We start from the raw sequence: 15,604 nt of genomic DNA, 5'->3' as shown, positions 1-15,604 counted from the left end.
AATTTCTTAAAAATATATATCATTCTCTTTATTTTTCTTTTTGAGACAATCCTCGGATTAGTTTTGTTGTGAGAGTTAGATGCGAATAAATATCTCTTTTTTTTGTGTGTTTTCTTTTTACATACTTATCCATAACGCAGTTATCCACATTTTGAACAGTGCGCTCTTTCTCTCTCTTCGCTGTCGGATCAATTACAGTATAATTTATATAAGATCATGTGTTAGATTACATTGCATTTATGTACACATATAGAATAACGATAGTAATTGCGACCGTTTAAAAAATGAGCAAGTTGCAAAATATAAACTTTGGCATGTCGTTGCATCAACCTTGTATAATATTACGTTAGCGTAGTCTTATTATATATAATTCGTATTATAATGCAATCTGTACAAGATACTTCTAAAGCAAGTGACGTATGCGCAGAAAATGCGAAATTGCCGCGCATCTTTTTAAAAGTGAGTGTATAGTTCTTACAAATTTTGGGTTTCTTTTTCGGTCTCTCTGAACTGCGAGAGAGAGAGATGTCGTTTCCAATGATAGGAAACAACGATCGATAAACGCAATTATATATAGCGATACAGGCAGCATTATTGAGAGCAACGACCATGATCATGAAGAAGAACATGTACGCTCCACGTGTGCTCAGCGTTGCAATTGTATCACAATTAAACATCATCGTATCGAATCATACCGAAAACACATGCACATGATGTTTTACAAATTTCTTCCTCACGATACGTCTCTTTTCTTCTTTTTCTTATTGAAAATTCGAATAAACGTCGAATGCTATTGTAAAATGGCTGTGCACGAATTAACTTGCCTAGAGAAACGTCACACACGTTAATTAACATTCCGCACATGATTGCAATATCGTAAAGTAACGCATACTTTGAGCAAAAAGAAAAGAAAGAAAACGAAACATCGTAGCGTAACAACAGTACAGGTCGTACGTATTACGAGTATTATTATACCTAATATTCAATCGCGTTGTTAAAGAGCACTTACGCGCTAAGTGGGGACGGGCTCACCGCTCAGAATTGCACTTAACCCGTCATTGACTAGTAATACTCGATATACAAGGTATAGAATCTGTTCTTTTCAGCTGCACTTTGTTGCTGTTTCTATGCTCTTTAAGAAAAAAGCGTATTCTCAGAATTCGAAGAGATAAATCGCAAGATGCGCAAAAATGCAGCTAAAAGGAACAGCACGACGCAACTACATCATCATTTAAATGTCGAGCGAACAGCCGTGTCTCTCGCATACGAAACGCGAGAAGTACCCGAGTAAGACCCACCGGTACATCGCGATGAAGCAAAATAGCGTTTTATTTGCGCACGTAAGAAAACATAATGGTGCATACTTTGGTGCCATTGTAACTCTTTTTTTTTACTTTATTTCTTCGAGCCGTGTATAATTTGTAATCGTCAAAAAAATTGAAGCTCTGGCTGTAGAACGTATAAGCAAACATATAATTAAAAGAAAAATACATTTATCGTTTCAATCCTAATTATTCACTGACAATTGGATTATAGTTGCCTCTGTGTATCTTCTATAAGGCAAAAACTTCAAATGTATTTTCTTCTTTCGAGACAGTTTTTTGCTAATATGTCATTTTTCCAGCAACGGTTTCAATTTTTTCCCCCTCCGAACGCGCGTTTCGATCCCGACGAGTAATTGACAGTGTAAAAAATCAATTTGATTATTTACTCGTGCCTAATACCATATATAGATAACAAAGTATTGAAGTTATGTAAGTGAGTAGCCGGTATAATGGTGATCACTAAATTCTGCGTAGAAAACTTCGATAGGACGTTGTGGAGAAAATTCGGACCCGGAAAGCTGCCAACTTTGTAAAATATTCGTAAATTACATGTCGGATTTGCGCTTTGTGAACCTTTCCTGAGTTTACACAATAGATATTCGAAAGCCTCCGACAGTTCGTTCGCATTCAGCTCCGTGAATTTCACTTCCGTGGAGCTTGCTTCCGTTGCCAAATTACCTGTCGAATTGGACGAACCTATCCACAAAAAAGTTTTATACACTTAGAAAAATATGATAGCTTATTAATAATTTTCTTTTAATTCTAGGCTGATTTAATGTAAATATGAAAATAATCAATTCGGATTTATTATATATTATTATTCTCATCATATTGTATTATGTTTAATTTTTTATTTAAGATTTCTGCTACTTTAAAAAAATTGTTTATATATAGCATCAGTTTTATATTTAAAATGGAAAATAAAATAAATTTGAATGAATAAATGATTCGCGAAGAGGACTTACCGGTGGACATATAACATACAATCGCCGATACATTATTTTCGTAATTCCACCTACGCGTGATGGCTATCCTAAAATTAGCCACGCGTTTTCCCGTTTCTTCGTCTGCAACGAGATATATATAAAACAATTACACAATCGCTTTTGTGTTAAGATAAACGGGTAAAAAAGTGTAGTTGCTACAAGTCAAGTTGCAAGATTGAAATAGTACAAAATGAGTATTAAATAATGCGCTAAGTCGCAATCGATTCTGCTGATTTGGTCTTGCTAGCTTAAAAGAGGTGAAATATTCAGAAAAGATAGATCTCTCTCTACTTGCAGCAAATACATTTTTCGCCAAAAATATACTTTTAAATGCTTTTCTTACATTCGAATCTGTTATTATCCCTATGGGCCCAAACACACCATTCGACTTGCGCACTACGTGGCAAATTTGGTACAACGATGTAATCTACAATGGCATTTCTTGTCCTCCTTTCCCACTCTTTTCTCGCATCCGCTATGTAACTAGAATGAGTCAGGAAACAGATACCTTGTACTATATCTCGAAGTTTCGCATCCATAGCCTTAACTATGCGATCAATATGCCTCAATGTTAAACGGCACTGTCGTTTAATGTTCATATCTAGAAGATTCATATTGCCAGGCACCAAAGGTATTTGCCCAGCGACGAAGATAACATCACCTACCTGTAGAAAGAAAGATTCGAGTCAATTTTTTTACAAAAATACGCAACGGGAAAGCGATTAACATTTTATAAATAAAAACATCTTTATTAATTGCACTTACACGAACAGCCTGAGAATAAGGACCGATGTTGGCGGGTGCCCAATGGCTTATGCTCTGGACGTGCATTGTGTGTCGCTTACAGGTCCACTTATCGCCGCACTCTTGGCTCTCCTTATACGCTGTCGCGTCAAGCGCGATGTGTACATTCAGAGGACATTCCACGCACACGCGAACAGGCGGACTTTTTTTACCCAACCAGGAAACATATGCTTCGTTTATGGTTTTGTAATTCGACATATCTTTTATGTACAATGTTACAGCGACGATGTCGGACGTGGACAGGTTTTCGTTTTGAACCAGAGCTGCAATTGGGCAAGTATAAACGAAAATAATCTATGTAACCTTCTTCCGTTATCGGTTAGACAGGTAAATTTGAAATGTGAAATAATTGCTAATTGTTGAATAATAATTACTAAGCCCAAAGATATGTGATTAAGATGTGAATTTTACTGCTTAATTTCTCCAGTGCCTCTTCGACCGCCGGTATGAGATCCGGATGTTTCCCTACAACACCGCCAAACCAGAACCATCCCAGTTGATTTCTATTAACAGTCGGCGTGTCCGGATAATCTTCCTCTTCGTACAGAATCTCCATTGGACTTGGGGGATGAAATTGACCTGCAAATTCAGATATATTTATATAAATACACGTATATATTTTTTGTACATCCTCTCTTTTCTGTACGTACCTGAGTTTGATGCTTTTAGACTATTACTTTCACACGCGTGCTCGTCATTTTCGTCCTCTGATAAATTGCAGCCATCATGCAGCTCCGGACCGATGATTTCGGCAATGTAATCCTGTGGTGATTTTATCGAAACAGTTTTCAATCTTTCAGCCAAGCTTAATTTCTCCAGCTCCCCATTCTGAAAAATAAATCTTTACCTTGATTACCGGTATCTTGAAATTATTTGCATAATATCCAGAAACTTACGTCTTTATTTTGCAAATGAATCTTTGTAAATCTAAGATATCCTACAGGCGCCACATCGTCCCTCGAATTTACAACACTCTCATACTCGTCACTAAATCATGAACAAAGATAAAGCGAGAGATGGTTGTATTACTCAGGTTGAAAATAAAATGTTAATCAATGCAAATGTACAACTTACATTACAATACTTTTGGCGAACAAAGGGCAATCTAAAGTAAAGGTTTCATATTCCCCTCCTTCTCCACACATGTTCACTCCATATTTTTCTTTCTATGAATAAAATTTCTTCTATAAACATTTTTATTACAAACTATCAAGAAAATGAATAATGTAATATTCATTTTTCTACTTTATGTCAATTGAAACATATCTTGAAAATATAAAAAAACTAATAAGTTAAAAAAGAACAGCAGAATAAAAATCAAATTCGAAAAAGCACAAATTACTATAATAAAAAAGATAACTTACTATCTTAACAAGATGAGGTTGCATTTCGGATATAGATTTACCCAAGTGCTTAGTTTCGAGACCCAAAGCTGCAACTTTGATCAATACTGCGTTAATAGAACTCTGTATCATTTCATTTAACAGCTCCTCCTGGTCTCGTCTCCACAAATATGATAAAGAAATAAGACCTAACCGACTGCACCTAAAGAAATAAATATTTGAAAATATTAATAGCAATAATTAACAATATTGCATGTTTAAGGGGTGATAATTACACATTTTCCACACGAATTCGTTGATAATCACTAAGAATAGCACCACTTGACACAGCCTCTATATTTTCACGTTCCTAAGAAAATATATGAATTGGTAAAGTATGAATAAAATATAGTTATTTAATATCAGATCAAATCAAGCATACATATATGTATATAATGTACCTTTACTGTACTTAAAAGCTTAAACAAATCTTCGACTTCATCATTTTCTGTGGGATAATAATGTTTCTCTTGCAAATTGGCCTTACCAAATGTTGGATAACGATATATAGGCAAACCCATAGCTTGAGCAATGTACTTGACACCTTGATGTCCTACCGTTTGAAACATGAATGAATCCAAATCATCTGAAAGCATTGCACATTGCATATTGCACCTATGCTACATCTATATAAATTACAAATTACAATATTTATATTGACATAAAAAATGATACTCATATATCCTTAATTATATCCAGTTAAACATTATTAAAAATTACATTCAGTTAAATCATTATTAATTCATTATCAAATATTCGATGTAACATGATCTATCTCAATACCTTTTTCAACAGGATACAAATTGGCTACAGCCACAATTTCATGGCCAGCAGCTATACACTGCATCATATTAAAACAAGAATCTTTGCCACCACTAATTAGCGCAACAACCCTCATTTTTTGTAGATTGTGTTTGAGTCTCTCACTTGAGAAACAATTATTATTGATTAAAATTAAAGCTGACTTATCTATTTAGATAACCATCTGCAATAAAAATAAAAAAATATATAAACATTTTGAAATCCATCAATTATAGTAATAATACACTATATATATATTTATATATATATATATATAAGATACAATATTAATTGTATATGAACATTATTTTATAAAATAAAATCCAAATTTGAAATTATAACTTGGAATAAAAATAAAATTTGTATGAAATGTATATTTATATTATATATATTAAATATTTGCAATTTCTATAATCACATATAGAACAGATGTGTAACTGATATTTTATAATAATAATAATGAGATATTAGCTATCTACATAGTAAACAATTTACGCAATATTAACTTGACAACTGAGACATTTAAGATAAAATTATGAAAGCGTATAAATGGAAGATTACAAGCCTAAACAGCAAAAATATAAGCATTAGAGGTGATGCAAATTATTTATTAATATATATAACAGTTGGCTAATGAACAAAAATTTATTGTAAACGTAGCACAAGCTACAAATTGTAGGAAATGCTAATAATTCTTCATCTCCGTCAATCGATATCAGATGTAAAGTCGGTAAACAACAAGAATATTGCGATAAAGAATATCATGTGGACTTATCGCGTAAAGAAGAAACTATACTCCCCGCAAAATGGATTTTTTGGTTATTGCAAGAACGAATGTACGAGAGCGACGAACGGCAAATTGACAACAGGCGACGAATCACGCACCCAAGTGCGAGCGTGACAATTACGACGAAACATGCAGCAAAGTCAATGCTAAATTCTCCATAAATGTGATATTTACGTTAAGTCGGTGGCGAAAACCTCTCACACGACACGGTCAGCAGTCCATGAGAGACTGATAGAACCATGGACGATAGAGGAGTGTGAGAACCACATTCGTTTCAACAACGGCGCCGTGGTAGAACAAGCCGAGAGCATCGTTAATTGAGGTTATTTCAAATATTAAAATAATATAGGTTTAAATGGCACAATACGTTACAATTGTCTCATTTTCACTTTACAGACGACGGAATAACTTCGTTACACATGTCGAGAGAATCGTTTTTACACGGTGTACGAAAATACATTAACGAAAATGATTACGATGTTGAAAAACTCACAGGTAAAACTTCACGCAACCATACATACCTCGTGACATCATCGATGCAGTGAACCAATCAGACGCGTTGTTTTGACCGTGATCAATATAAACCGCTAGATTGTCACATCAATTTTTGTTTCTCTATATTCAGAAAAATCTAGACAAACTTACATAACGCATAAGTATATGCATAAAGAAATGGATTGCTCTATTTCTTTGTGCATCTTTTTATAGAGCAATCCATTCTCTTATGTATATGTTATGTGCTATGCAAGTTAGTATGGATATATCCTTATTAAATCATTTTTCTCAAGCATAATTGACCGCTGGGTGGCGCACGGAGCAGTAGCCATTTTACATTCGCTATGGTGGCACGGAGCGCAATTGAAAGATTCTGTTCGCAAACTCTCTACGTCGTCTCATGCAGCTTGGAAGCGAGTTGTAAGTAAGCCGTGAGTTCAATTATACGTCCACAACGAATTTTCGTCTCGCGTCCTATTACGACAATACCAGTAATTTATCACTGCTCGACGCGAGTGACGAGCTCGCGGACGTCACGATGGTCCTGGCAGAGAGAAACTCTGAAAACGTACGAAACGGTCGCAGATCGCGAGGCCCCAGCCCAAACGCACAGACAGACTCCTCTAGCGAAGAGGATGGAGGTATCGTTCAATTCCATCTTATTGTCGCTATCAATCTGCAATTATTGTAACATTTATCGCACGTAGAGAGTATTTAAGGAATTTAGAGAATTGTTTGGAATTTTCCCTGAGTCAGGATAGTGAATTTACAATTTCCTCTTAACAGAGTATAAAAATCCAAGAAAATCTTCGAACAGCGCGCTCTTCTTTTTGCCGTTTAAACACTTTTGCAGTCACAAATGTCACTTGGAATCGCAAATATTTTGTTCTTATATAAAAATATCTTCCAAAAAATATTTTTCTTTTACAATAATATAATAATAATAATTTAAATGGATGCGACATTTACATTTATTTTTCACATTTGTGTGCAGATAACTAAAAAAAATTAACAAAAAAAATTATTAACATTTAAAATTAAATAAATAAATATAAGAATTTATTGTTAAAACTTCTTGGTCAGTTACAAAAGTAATACAAATTTTTTTTTATAATTTTTGGTTATGGTTTTCATGCATTGGTTTTGGATCGTACTATTTCTACTTATTTAGTATTTCTTAAATAATATGTTACAAGTTTGATAGAAATTTTAACAATATAATTTTTTATAAGTTCCAGCAGAAAAAATAAGAGTTGGGCGAGATTATCAAGTTGTTGTTCCCGAATTTGTGCCTGTTAATGGTATGTCACTATCTTTACATATAGTTTAAGAAAACTGCAGAATTAAGTAGTAAAGCATATATGACGTGTTTTAGAACGTCGATTAGATCAATGTCCTGATAGGGCATTATTAGTTTGGTCACCTACTACAGATATACCGGATCAAAAATGTAAGCAAGGAGCAATATGCATAAATCAATTAATTTGTTCAAACAAGAGTTTATAGCTATTAACATATATTTTGTCTTTTTTTTTCTTTAGTGGATGAATATATTATATTAGCCAAAGAGAAATATGGTTACAATGGCGAACAAGCATTGGGAATGCTATTTTGGCATAAACATAATTTGGAACGTGCAGTTTTGGATTTGGCGAATTTTACACCATTTCCTGATGAATGGACAGTGGAAGATAAAGTATTATTTGAACAAGCGTTCCAATTTCATGGCAAAAGTTTTCATCGCATACGACAAATGGTACATTTATTGCTGCTTTTTATCAATATTTCCTCTACAAAAATTTATTAAAATTAAGTAATAAAATAGTAAAATTTATTTTTTTTTATGAATTAAAACTTGTAGGATTTTAATAATTTGATAACAAATATTTTAATGCAATGTAAAACAAATAATTGTCAATTTAAAAAAAAAATTATTTTTAATGTAAAAATTAATGTAAAAATTAAAATTATAATGTTTGGTCATTAATGTTATAACTGTTTTAGATTGTAAAATTACATGTAATAAACATTTAGAATTTGCAAAAATTTATTAAATTTTTTATATGTTAGAAAAGCTTTGTAATAAATATACATACATTAATCTTCAAGTTCTCTATGCATAACTTGTATGAGATTAAACTTACGAAATATTTAATAAAACTTATACATAGTGAAAGAGAAAGGTGCAAAAAAATACATTATTATTCTGTAATGTCTTCAATGTTACCATTAATATAAATAATTTATTTCTGATGATTTATCTGTACAGTTACCGGATAAATCTATTGCAAGTCTCGTGAAATATTACTATAGTTGGAAAAAAACACGAACTAGGACATCATTGATGGATAGACAAGCACGTAAATTGACAAGTGGTTGCAAAGAAGGCGAGAATGGCAGCGAAAACGGAAGCGAGCTCGGCTCCAACACAGACAGCGAATCCGAAGAAAAAGTAAGATCTCTCAAAAGATAATTTGATTAATAAATTTCAATGCATGTGCTTTGATTTTTGTGTAAAGAAATATTTGCTTCTTTTTTTCTAATTTTTTTTATTAAATATTTTAACAAATGTAAAAGAAACAAAATCTAAGAAAGAGAACAGTCTAACGTTAAAATATAATAATTGCAGCAAAGGGTGATCCTTTCTATTTTTTTTATCTTTTCGTAATATTCGTTCAACATACACTAATATTATCCTCCTCCCCTCCATTCCGTGGTAGATGTATTTTTTCATATACAAGCTTACTACTCTGGCTGTTTTGCGCAATTATATTACAACTCGTTACGCTATCATGGTACAAATTGGTAATCTGTGGAACAACAACTATTTGGCAACTTGCTAATAAAAACTTGCTATAAAAACATTACAAAATGTATCCACACGACAATATGTCGAACATGAATGAAAGGAGGATAAAGAAGCTATCTTATATAACACGAATGGGTGGGAAGAAATCAATCAGATCATCGTGTATATAATTTTAGTCTTTCATGCAATATTTAAAAAATCTTGAATCTATCTAAATGTTTCGTACATAAGCTATAGTTTAGTTGGACGTTATGTCGGTATATGAACGTAAATGTGGGACGTTCCAGAAATGGACGATCCACCGCGGAATACGTCGTGGAAAGAACCAAGCTGTGCCAGGAAGTCAAGGCACTGACGCTAAGGCCCCATCCGACTCGGAAAACGCCCCTCAGGTTCAGGTACACAGCCTAAACCTTACCCACTCGCATATTATAGTATATAGTACGCTTTATTACTGTGTTTTGCTATATTTAATGTATAATACACATAGATTGTTTCTGGCATAAATCAATGTTATCTTTTCGAATCTCATCGAAATTCTTCGTGTCATCGAAATAGATAGGCTGAAACCCTATTGAGGAAATAAAACAAAAATATTTCCAAATCTGGAACATCTAGTTCGCCAAGTTGGTTTGACGGCCAATGCCGTGGTTGAATAATTAAGCCAACTGTGCAAAATGCGAAAATGCATTTAGTGTTGTAGAAAACGGAACTCAAATCGCTTTGATGATTTTTTTTTCTAACATGTTATAAGCACTCTAAGATGATAAATAAATTGTAAAGTGGGAGTGGGTGGGTAGGGTTATCAAAATTTTGTTCTTAAAAGGGTGTTATGTGTTGTAGGGCTCGTGTAGCAACTGTGGCGTTGCGTGCCATAGTGTTCGTGCGACGCCCAAGGGACACGCGTGTCATAGCTGCTATCTACATTGGAGGTCAGTGAATGTAACGTAAATTAGATCCCAACATTTATCAAGTGTTCTATCGCAATTTAATAAGAACGCCTGAAAGGATATTCATATGAGAAATGAATTAGAACAATTTGAAACTAGACAATTCATCATTTTTGCTGATTGAAAATATTCTTATATCGACAAGTACTTGTATTTATGAATATTTAAGCAACTAAAACTTATGAATATCCTCGCGCGTAAACTCGCTTATCCCCATATATCGTTTTAAACCATGTTCTTATAAATTAATTGATAAATTTTATTGATGTGAGAATACAATGTAGATTAGCCTTATATCGATATCTTTAAAATTACATTCTACATTTTTTGATGGTTTAGGCGCACTGGTGTAGCAAGACCGTTAACTTCCATGCCGGGTCGTACAAATAAAAGAAAACCGCCCCGTGGCTTGGTTGTGAATCACGATGATTTGGCGGCATTGGCTGGTCAACCGAACCAAGCCAACAACAGCTTGCAAGCGATTGATACTGAAATTGTTAGCTTAAAGCGTCAAGTATGTTGATCACAATATATATCGTGTGGATACATTTTCTTTAACTTTCTATATATAATCTATTTAATTCTCTAATGCTGCTGTTTAATTTTTTATATGCGTCACGAAACAAATGCGAACACTTGCATTTTAAATTGCTAACAGGTGATAGATTGAAGTTTAGAAAGTAATCTTTTAAAGTAGAGCGAAATTGAAGTATCAGGATTGCGCAGACGTTTAAGTTTACTTTTGTGACCAACTGTACTGTATTATTGTTTTAATTAAAATATAATTATTTATGTATATATTCGTGTGTAACGTTATGTAATTTATCTGAAACCACAGATACAAGCTAATAAACAGCAAGTGAGTGCATTGAAGCGAAAGACAGTCGACGGTATCGATCATCTACGACCGCCTGAAGTTTCGAGCCGTATAAATGCTCGTTGGACAAGCGACGAATTGTTATTAGCCGTTCAAGGCATTAGAAAATACGGAAAAGATTTCGCTGCGATCGCTGAAGTTATTGGAACCAAAACCGAAGCCCACTTACGATCATTTTTTGTCAATTATCGACGGAGATATAACTTGGACGCGGTTCTAAAGGAATTCGAGGCTGAAAACGGTCCCATACTGATCGACGATGAGAAAGAAGAAAAGGTATGAGATGTTATGCATCTCGACAAGCTATATTGCACGTATTTTCATAGCACATATAAAGATATAAGAAGAAGGGCATCCAGAAAGGATGTATCTTTCAAGGATGTATCTTTGATCAGTGTGAAATCGATTTCTCCTTATATCCCCAAACATATCGGGAGATTAACTTTCTAATGAAAATGAAAGGATTATCACGAGTTGAGCTTTATATATGAAAATAAATGCAACAACTATTCTTGCTTTAAGGCAATTTTATTTCTCAATCTTTAGCAAATTGAAAAAATTACAAAAAAGAATCTAAAAATTTCTAAAAAATCAAAATTATGTTAAGAAAATTTTTATTCCCAATTTATCTGAACTTTTAATAGAATTGTAAAAAAGTTTTGTCATTTAACACCTTAAATTATATTAAACTAATTATTTAATGGATTTTTCAGATGGACGTTGATCAGTCCAACGATACCGCAGAATCTTCTCAGAAGGGAAAAACTTCCACTGGACCTGGGCAAGCTTCTAAATAACAAATGAGTACAATTTCGAGTACAAAACGAGAAAAGAATAATTTGCAGAATCAGCGATAATCGATAACAGCGTCCGAGAGGTATTTGATCAAATTTATGATTTTTTTTAATGTACTACTTTTTCTTTTTTCTTTTTTTTTCCATTTTATTACTGCCCCAGCAAAAGCGCCTTAGTATATTATAGCATAGGGATTTGCTTTTATAAATTTACATTTTTATTTAATTATTTATATGATATGAGTCACATAAACCCATATAAATAATCTTCATATTAATCAAGATAATTCAGTATCTACTATATATTTCTAGTAAGTCTTAACGTATCTTGTCTTGTACTCAAACATGGTGTCTATTACCTAAAAAACGTGAAAAACTTGGAATTTGTGTTGAAATTGTCTGTTCGAGGATCTATCTTTATTTTGCAATAAATCGGCAAAACTCTTCGCTTTTTTTCAGAATTTAAAAAAATTTTTTGAAATTTTAATGGCTCTTAATTTTTCTTTATAATTTGTATGAAGGGGCATTGAAAAGCCCATATAATAGAATAATTTATTTTAAATATGCATTAAAAATATTCTAATCTTGCTTGAAAATAAACAAATAAACAAAAACATCTAGGAAATCAGGGAATTCTTAAGAAATTTTTGTTCAAAATTTGAATAGATATCCTCTAAGGATGAACTTCAACTATTCATTTATATAAAAGATATAAAAGAATACTAAATAATTGAAGTTCTCACTAGGAGCATATTTGCAAAAAATGTAACTACGAAACACTTCTTACAATATGCACATGGTAGCATAGTACAATTTATGTTTAAGAGTATATTTCTGATATTGCTTTCACATACATGTGACGTGATAGAGCTTTTATTTGTCTTGTTTGTGTATTGTACAAATATATAACATTTTACGGATTTGTATTAATATATATATATATATATATATATGCACATATATATATATAAAACTAAGAACAATATAAGGTAAAAATTGATCTCATTTCAAGAAATTATACAATAATAAATTATCAAATATATCATAGATATTGTAGAGGTGTTGCATTTTTTTTTACAAGATTATATGGATTAAGAAATAATAATTACGCATTGAAGCTTTTGAATGAATTACGAAAAAAGTTTTAATTGTCTTGTTCAACTGTCTATGTTTTTAATTGCTACTCACACTACAATGAAAAACTATTACATTTCACAATTTTACTGCTTATATATACTCACTTGTGTGCCTTCGAAATTTTATTGCTCTCATAATTCTGGATATAATTCTTGATGTTATTTTTTTCTTTTTGTTATTTAATAAAAGTTGTCTTATTAGTAGCAGAAACAAACACAGAAGGTAACATTTAATGATTTTTTTATCAATATAATTAAAAATTGAGTAAAATTATATACGAAAAGATCATCGCGCAACACTTTAACATTTTTCTTTCTGCAATTAAAGATTTAACATGTAACTTACACGCAGTATTGACAATCTTTTGAAATTATAATAAGCAGTAAGCTGGAAAGCAAAACAGTATATTTCATATTTAGTTAGATATAAACAGGATATAATTTTATAATTTATTACAGTGCAAAAATGTAGATATTGCCACTATAATTTACAATATTAAGACGCATAAATGTTAATGAGAAAAATCAAGAGATGGAGAAACACTATCCTCCAGATGGGGAAAAGAGTGTGTTATTTTCATGATAGATCGCAGTGTTGGTCAAAATTAATGCATACATTGCTAGAAATACATGCACGCATGCATTTATTACTAATAGCTACATTGAATATAGCGAAATAATAATGAAAGAGAACTACTTTCCAAATGAGCAAAAAAGATTTAGTGTCCCTTTGCGTTAATGTTTTGTGTGGAATCTGAGCTCTTCTTCTGTCACAAATCTGTTTACTGATAAGAACAATTTAGATAGGTTAATAAAACACACATTTTGCAAATTTATTTATAAGATTGATAGTTATTAAGTGATCATCTTTTTGTGTATGTGTATGTTAACTGCGAATAATATATACGAAAATCATTTTCTCTACAACGCTAGCTCTCTGTTCGAAAACATACAATAACGCTAATTAACGTTTGACGTCCGTCTTCTCGCAGAGAAATCTAAATCTTGCGACGCAGGATTTGCAAAGTTGTCGATTACGCTATCAAAAATATTTAAAAATATTTTGTTAAGTTGAAACGCGAATTATATGTATATCAGCACCTTACTTATTCAGAAAGTATCAAAATCTAACACACTATTCTTACATACATTTTTTTCATATTAAGATGTACACTAGCTAATAATTTACATTAAATTAATCTGCATAATATAAGTCAAAATTTAACGAATTGTCGATAAATAATGTAGATTTAATTTTGATAGCGGTAATAATGAGACTATTAGGTAAGTGTCTATAAGGGCTGACGACTACAAAGCTATTCAATTATTAGCAAATTGATGCCCGCGCCTGTGTGAATATGTATATGTGTGTATGCATGTGTATAAAAATAGATGATTGCACGCATGCATATCTTCGTGTATGTGTCGCGAGATAAGTCGCAATAATTAACTAATTTATCTCTTTTTTTTTTTTTACATGAGCACGTTAATGAAAATCTATATTTATCTATAGCGACATATCACGCAAATGCAATAGATTTTACCGACATCATTATGATGATAATATAAAAGCGGAACTAAATGAGCGGAATAAAAAGCTTTGGTGCATTAAAAAGAATTAATCAGATAAATTATTCTTAGTTAGTACTTTTCGAAATGCGCGTTGCCGCGCATGAGAAATGCGTGATTTCCGCACGAAATCCGAGTTCCACTTTTATCGCAAATCTATTTTTCTCGAGATTAGATTTGTCCGCACTTTTGTGCGAATATCTTACGAAATGTTAATGCATACATATATACCGCATTTTATTTATATTTACGTTAGATTCGACGTTACTCTTAAATATAATATTTTAATGTACTTGCGCATAATAGCACTCTTTCGGGAATTCTTCACAAAAGAGACGATTCGAGCGTATTAATGTAAGAGAAGGTATTGCACTATATGATAAATTGGATATATGCGAGGATGTATAATGTACGCAGGTTTCCATAGATATAAGGACTCCGTTGAGTAAGAAATGAAGGTTTAATGGAGTAAGTATTTGCTGCGTGTAACATACTTGTAATTGTTTGAAAGATGATAATACGTTTATTGTAAAGGAATGTAAAAGTATTCAGTATCTTTTGTACGTGAACAAAGAAATTCAAATGTCAAATTCGTCATTTTTAGCGGTTATTATGTATATAGCTATGTGACGTCGAAGAAAGAGCATCTTAAAGATAAGAAAAGGATTCTCTCACTAATGTAAATATTTTAAAAAGCGATAAAGCCTGTGTTTATGCATATTGTCGGGAATATGTGTATTGCACATTTGGCTAATTGTAAGTTGTACACATGTAATTATATAGAATTAATTAAATATGTCTTGTGCATTTTGCGAGAAATAAGAAATTATTTATTTCTAATATTTTCTTTTAAAGATACATTGTAAACAATTGTGTTATTTATTGAACA

The 15,604-nt window shown here is 32.2% G+C and overlaps 2 protein-coding genes across 6 annotated transcripts; one reads left to right on the top strand and one right to left on the bottom strand.

Moving 5' to 3' along the window:
- Nucleotides 1-2: 2 nt before the first annotated feature.
- On the bottom strand, nt 3-6,398 carry LOC105678440 (uncharacterized). The gene is made up of 13 exons (XM_012377791.2): nt 6,260-6,398; nt 5,281-5,482; nt 4,899-5,083; nt 4,734-4,807; nt 4,480-4,660; nt 4,190-4,281; nt 4,012-4,102; nt 3,766-3,943; nt 3,527-3,694; nt 3,077-3,378; nt 2,655-2,976; nt 2,291-2,392; nt 3-2,021 (listed from the first exon to the last, which is right to left on the bottom strand). The coding sequence occupies exons 2-13, from the start codon at nt 5,393-5,395 to the stop codon at nt 1,708-1,710; spliced, it is 2,124 nt and encodes a 707-aa protein (XP_012233214.1). The 5' UTR covers nt 5,396-5,482; nt 6,260-6,398; the 3' UTR covers nt 3-1,707.
- On the top strand, nt 6,288-15,541 carry LOC105678442 (REST corepressor). 5 transcript variants are annotated; one of them, XM_012377795.2, is made up of 12 exons: nt 6,288-6,407; nt 6,482-6,580; nt 6,874-7,000; nt 7,813-7,881; nt 7,956-8,030; nt 8,122-8,336; nt 8,850-9,032; nt 9,677-9,787; nt 10,233-10,321; nt 10,679-10,853; nt 11,178-11,492; nt 11,930-15,541. In XM_012377795.2, exons 3-12 carry the CDS (start codon nt 6,925-6,927, stop codon nt 12,011-12,013), a joined length of 1,392 nt encoding a protein of 463 aa, XP_012233218.1. In that variant the 5' UTR covers nt 6,288-6,407; nt 6,482-6,580; nt 6,874-6,924; the 3' UTR covers nt 12,014-15,541. The 5 variants fall into 5 exon arrangements, with proteins under 5 accessions (XP_012233218.1, XP_067215580.1, XP_067215581.1 ...); XM_067359479.1 differs by lacking the exons at nt 6,288-6,407; nt 6,482-6,580 and having other exon boundaries at nt 6,860-7,000; XM_012377794.2 differs by lacking the exons at nt 6,288-6,407; nt 6,482-6,580 and having other exon boundaries at nt 6,885-7,221.
- The last annotated feature ends 63 nt before the right edge of the window (nt 15,542-15,604 follow it).

This window comes from Linepithema humile, chromosome 7 (assembly GCF_040581485.1).
Source record: "Linepithema humile isolate Giens D197 chromosome 7, Lhum_UNIL_v1.0, whole genome shotgun sequence".
Taxonomy (NCBI): domain Eukaryota; kingdom Metazoa; phylum Arthropoda; class Insecta; order Hymenoptera; family Formicidae; genus Linepithema; species Linepithema humile.
This window is presented reverse-complemented; position numbering and strand designations above follow the sequence as displayed.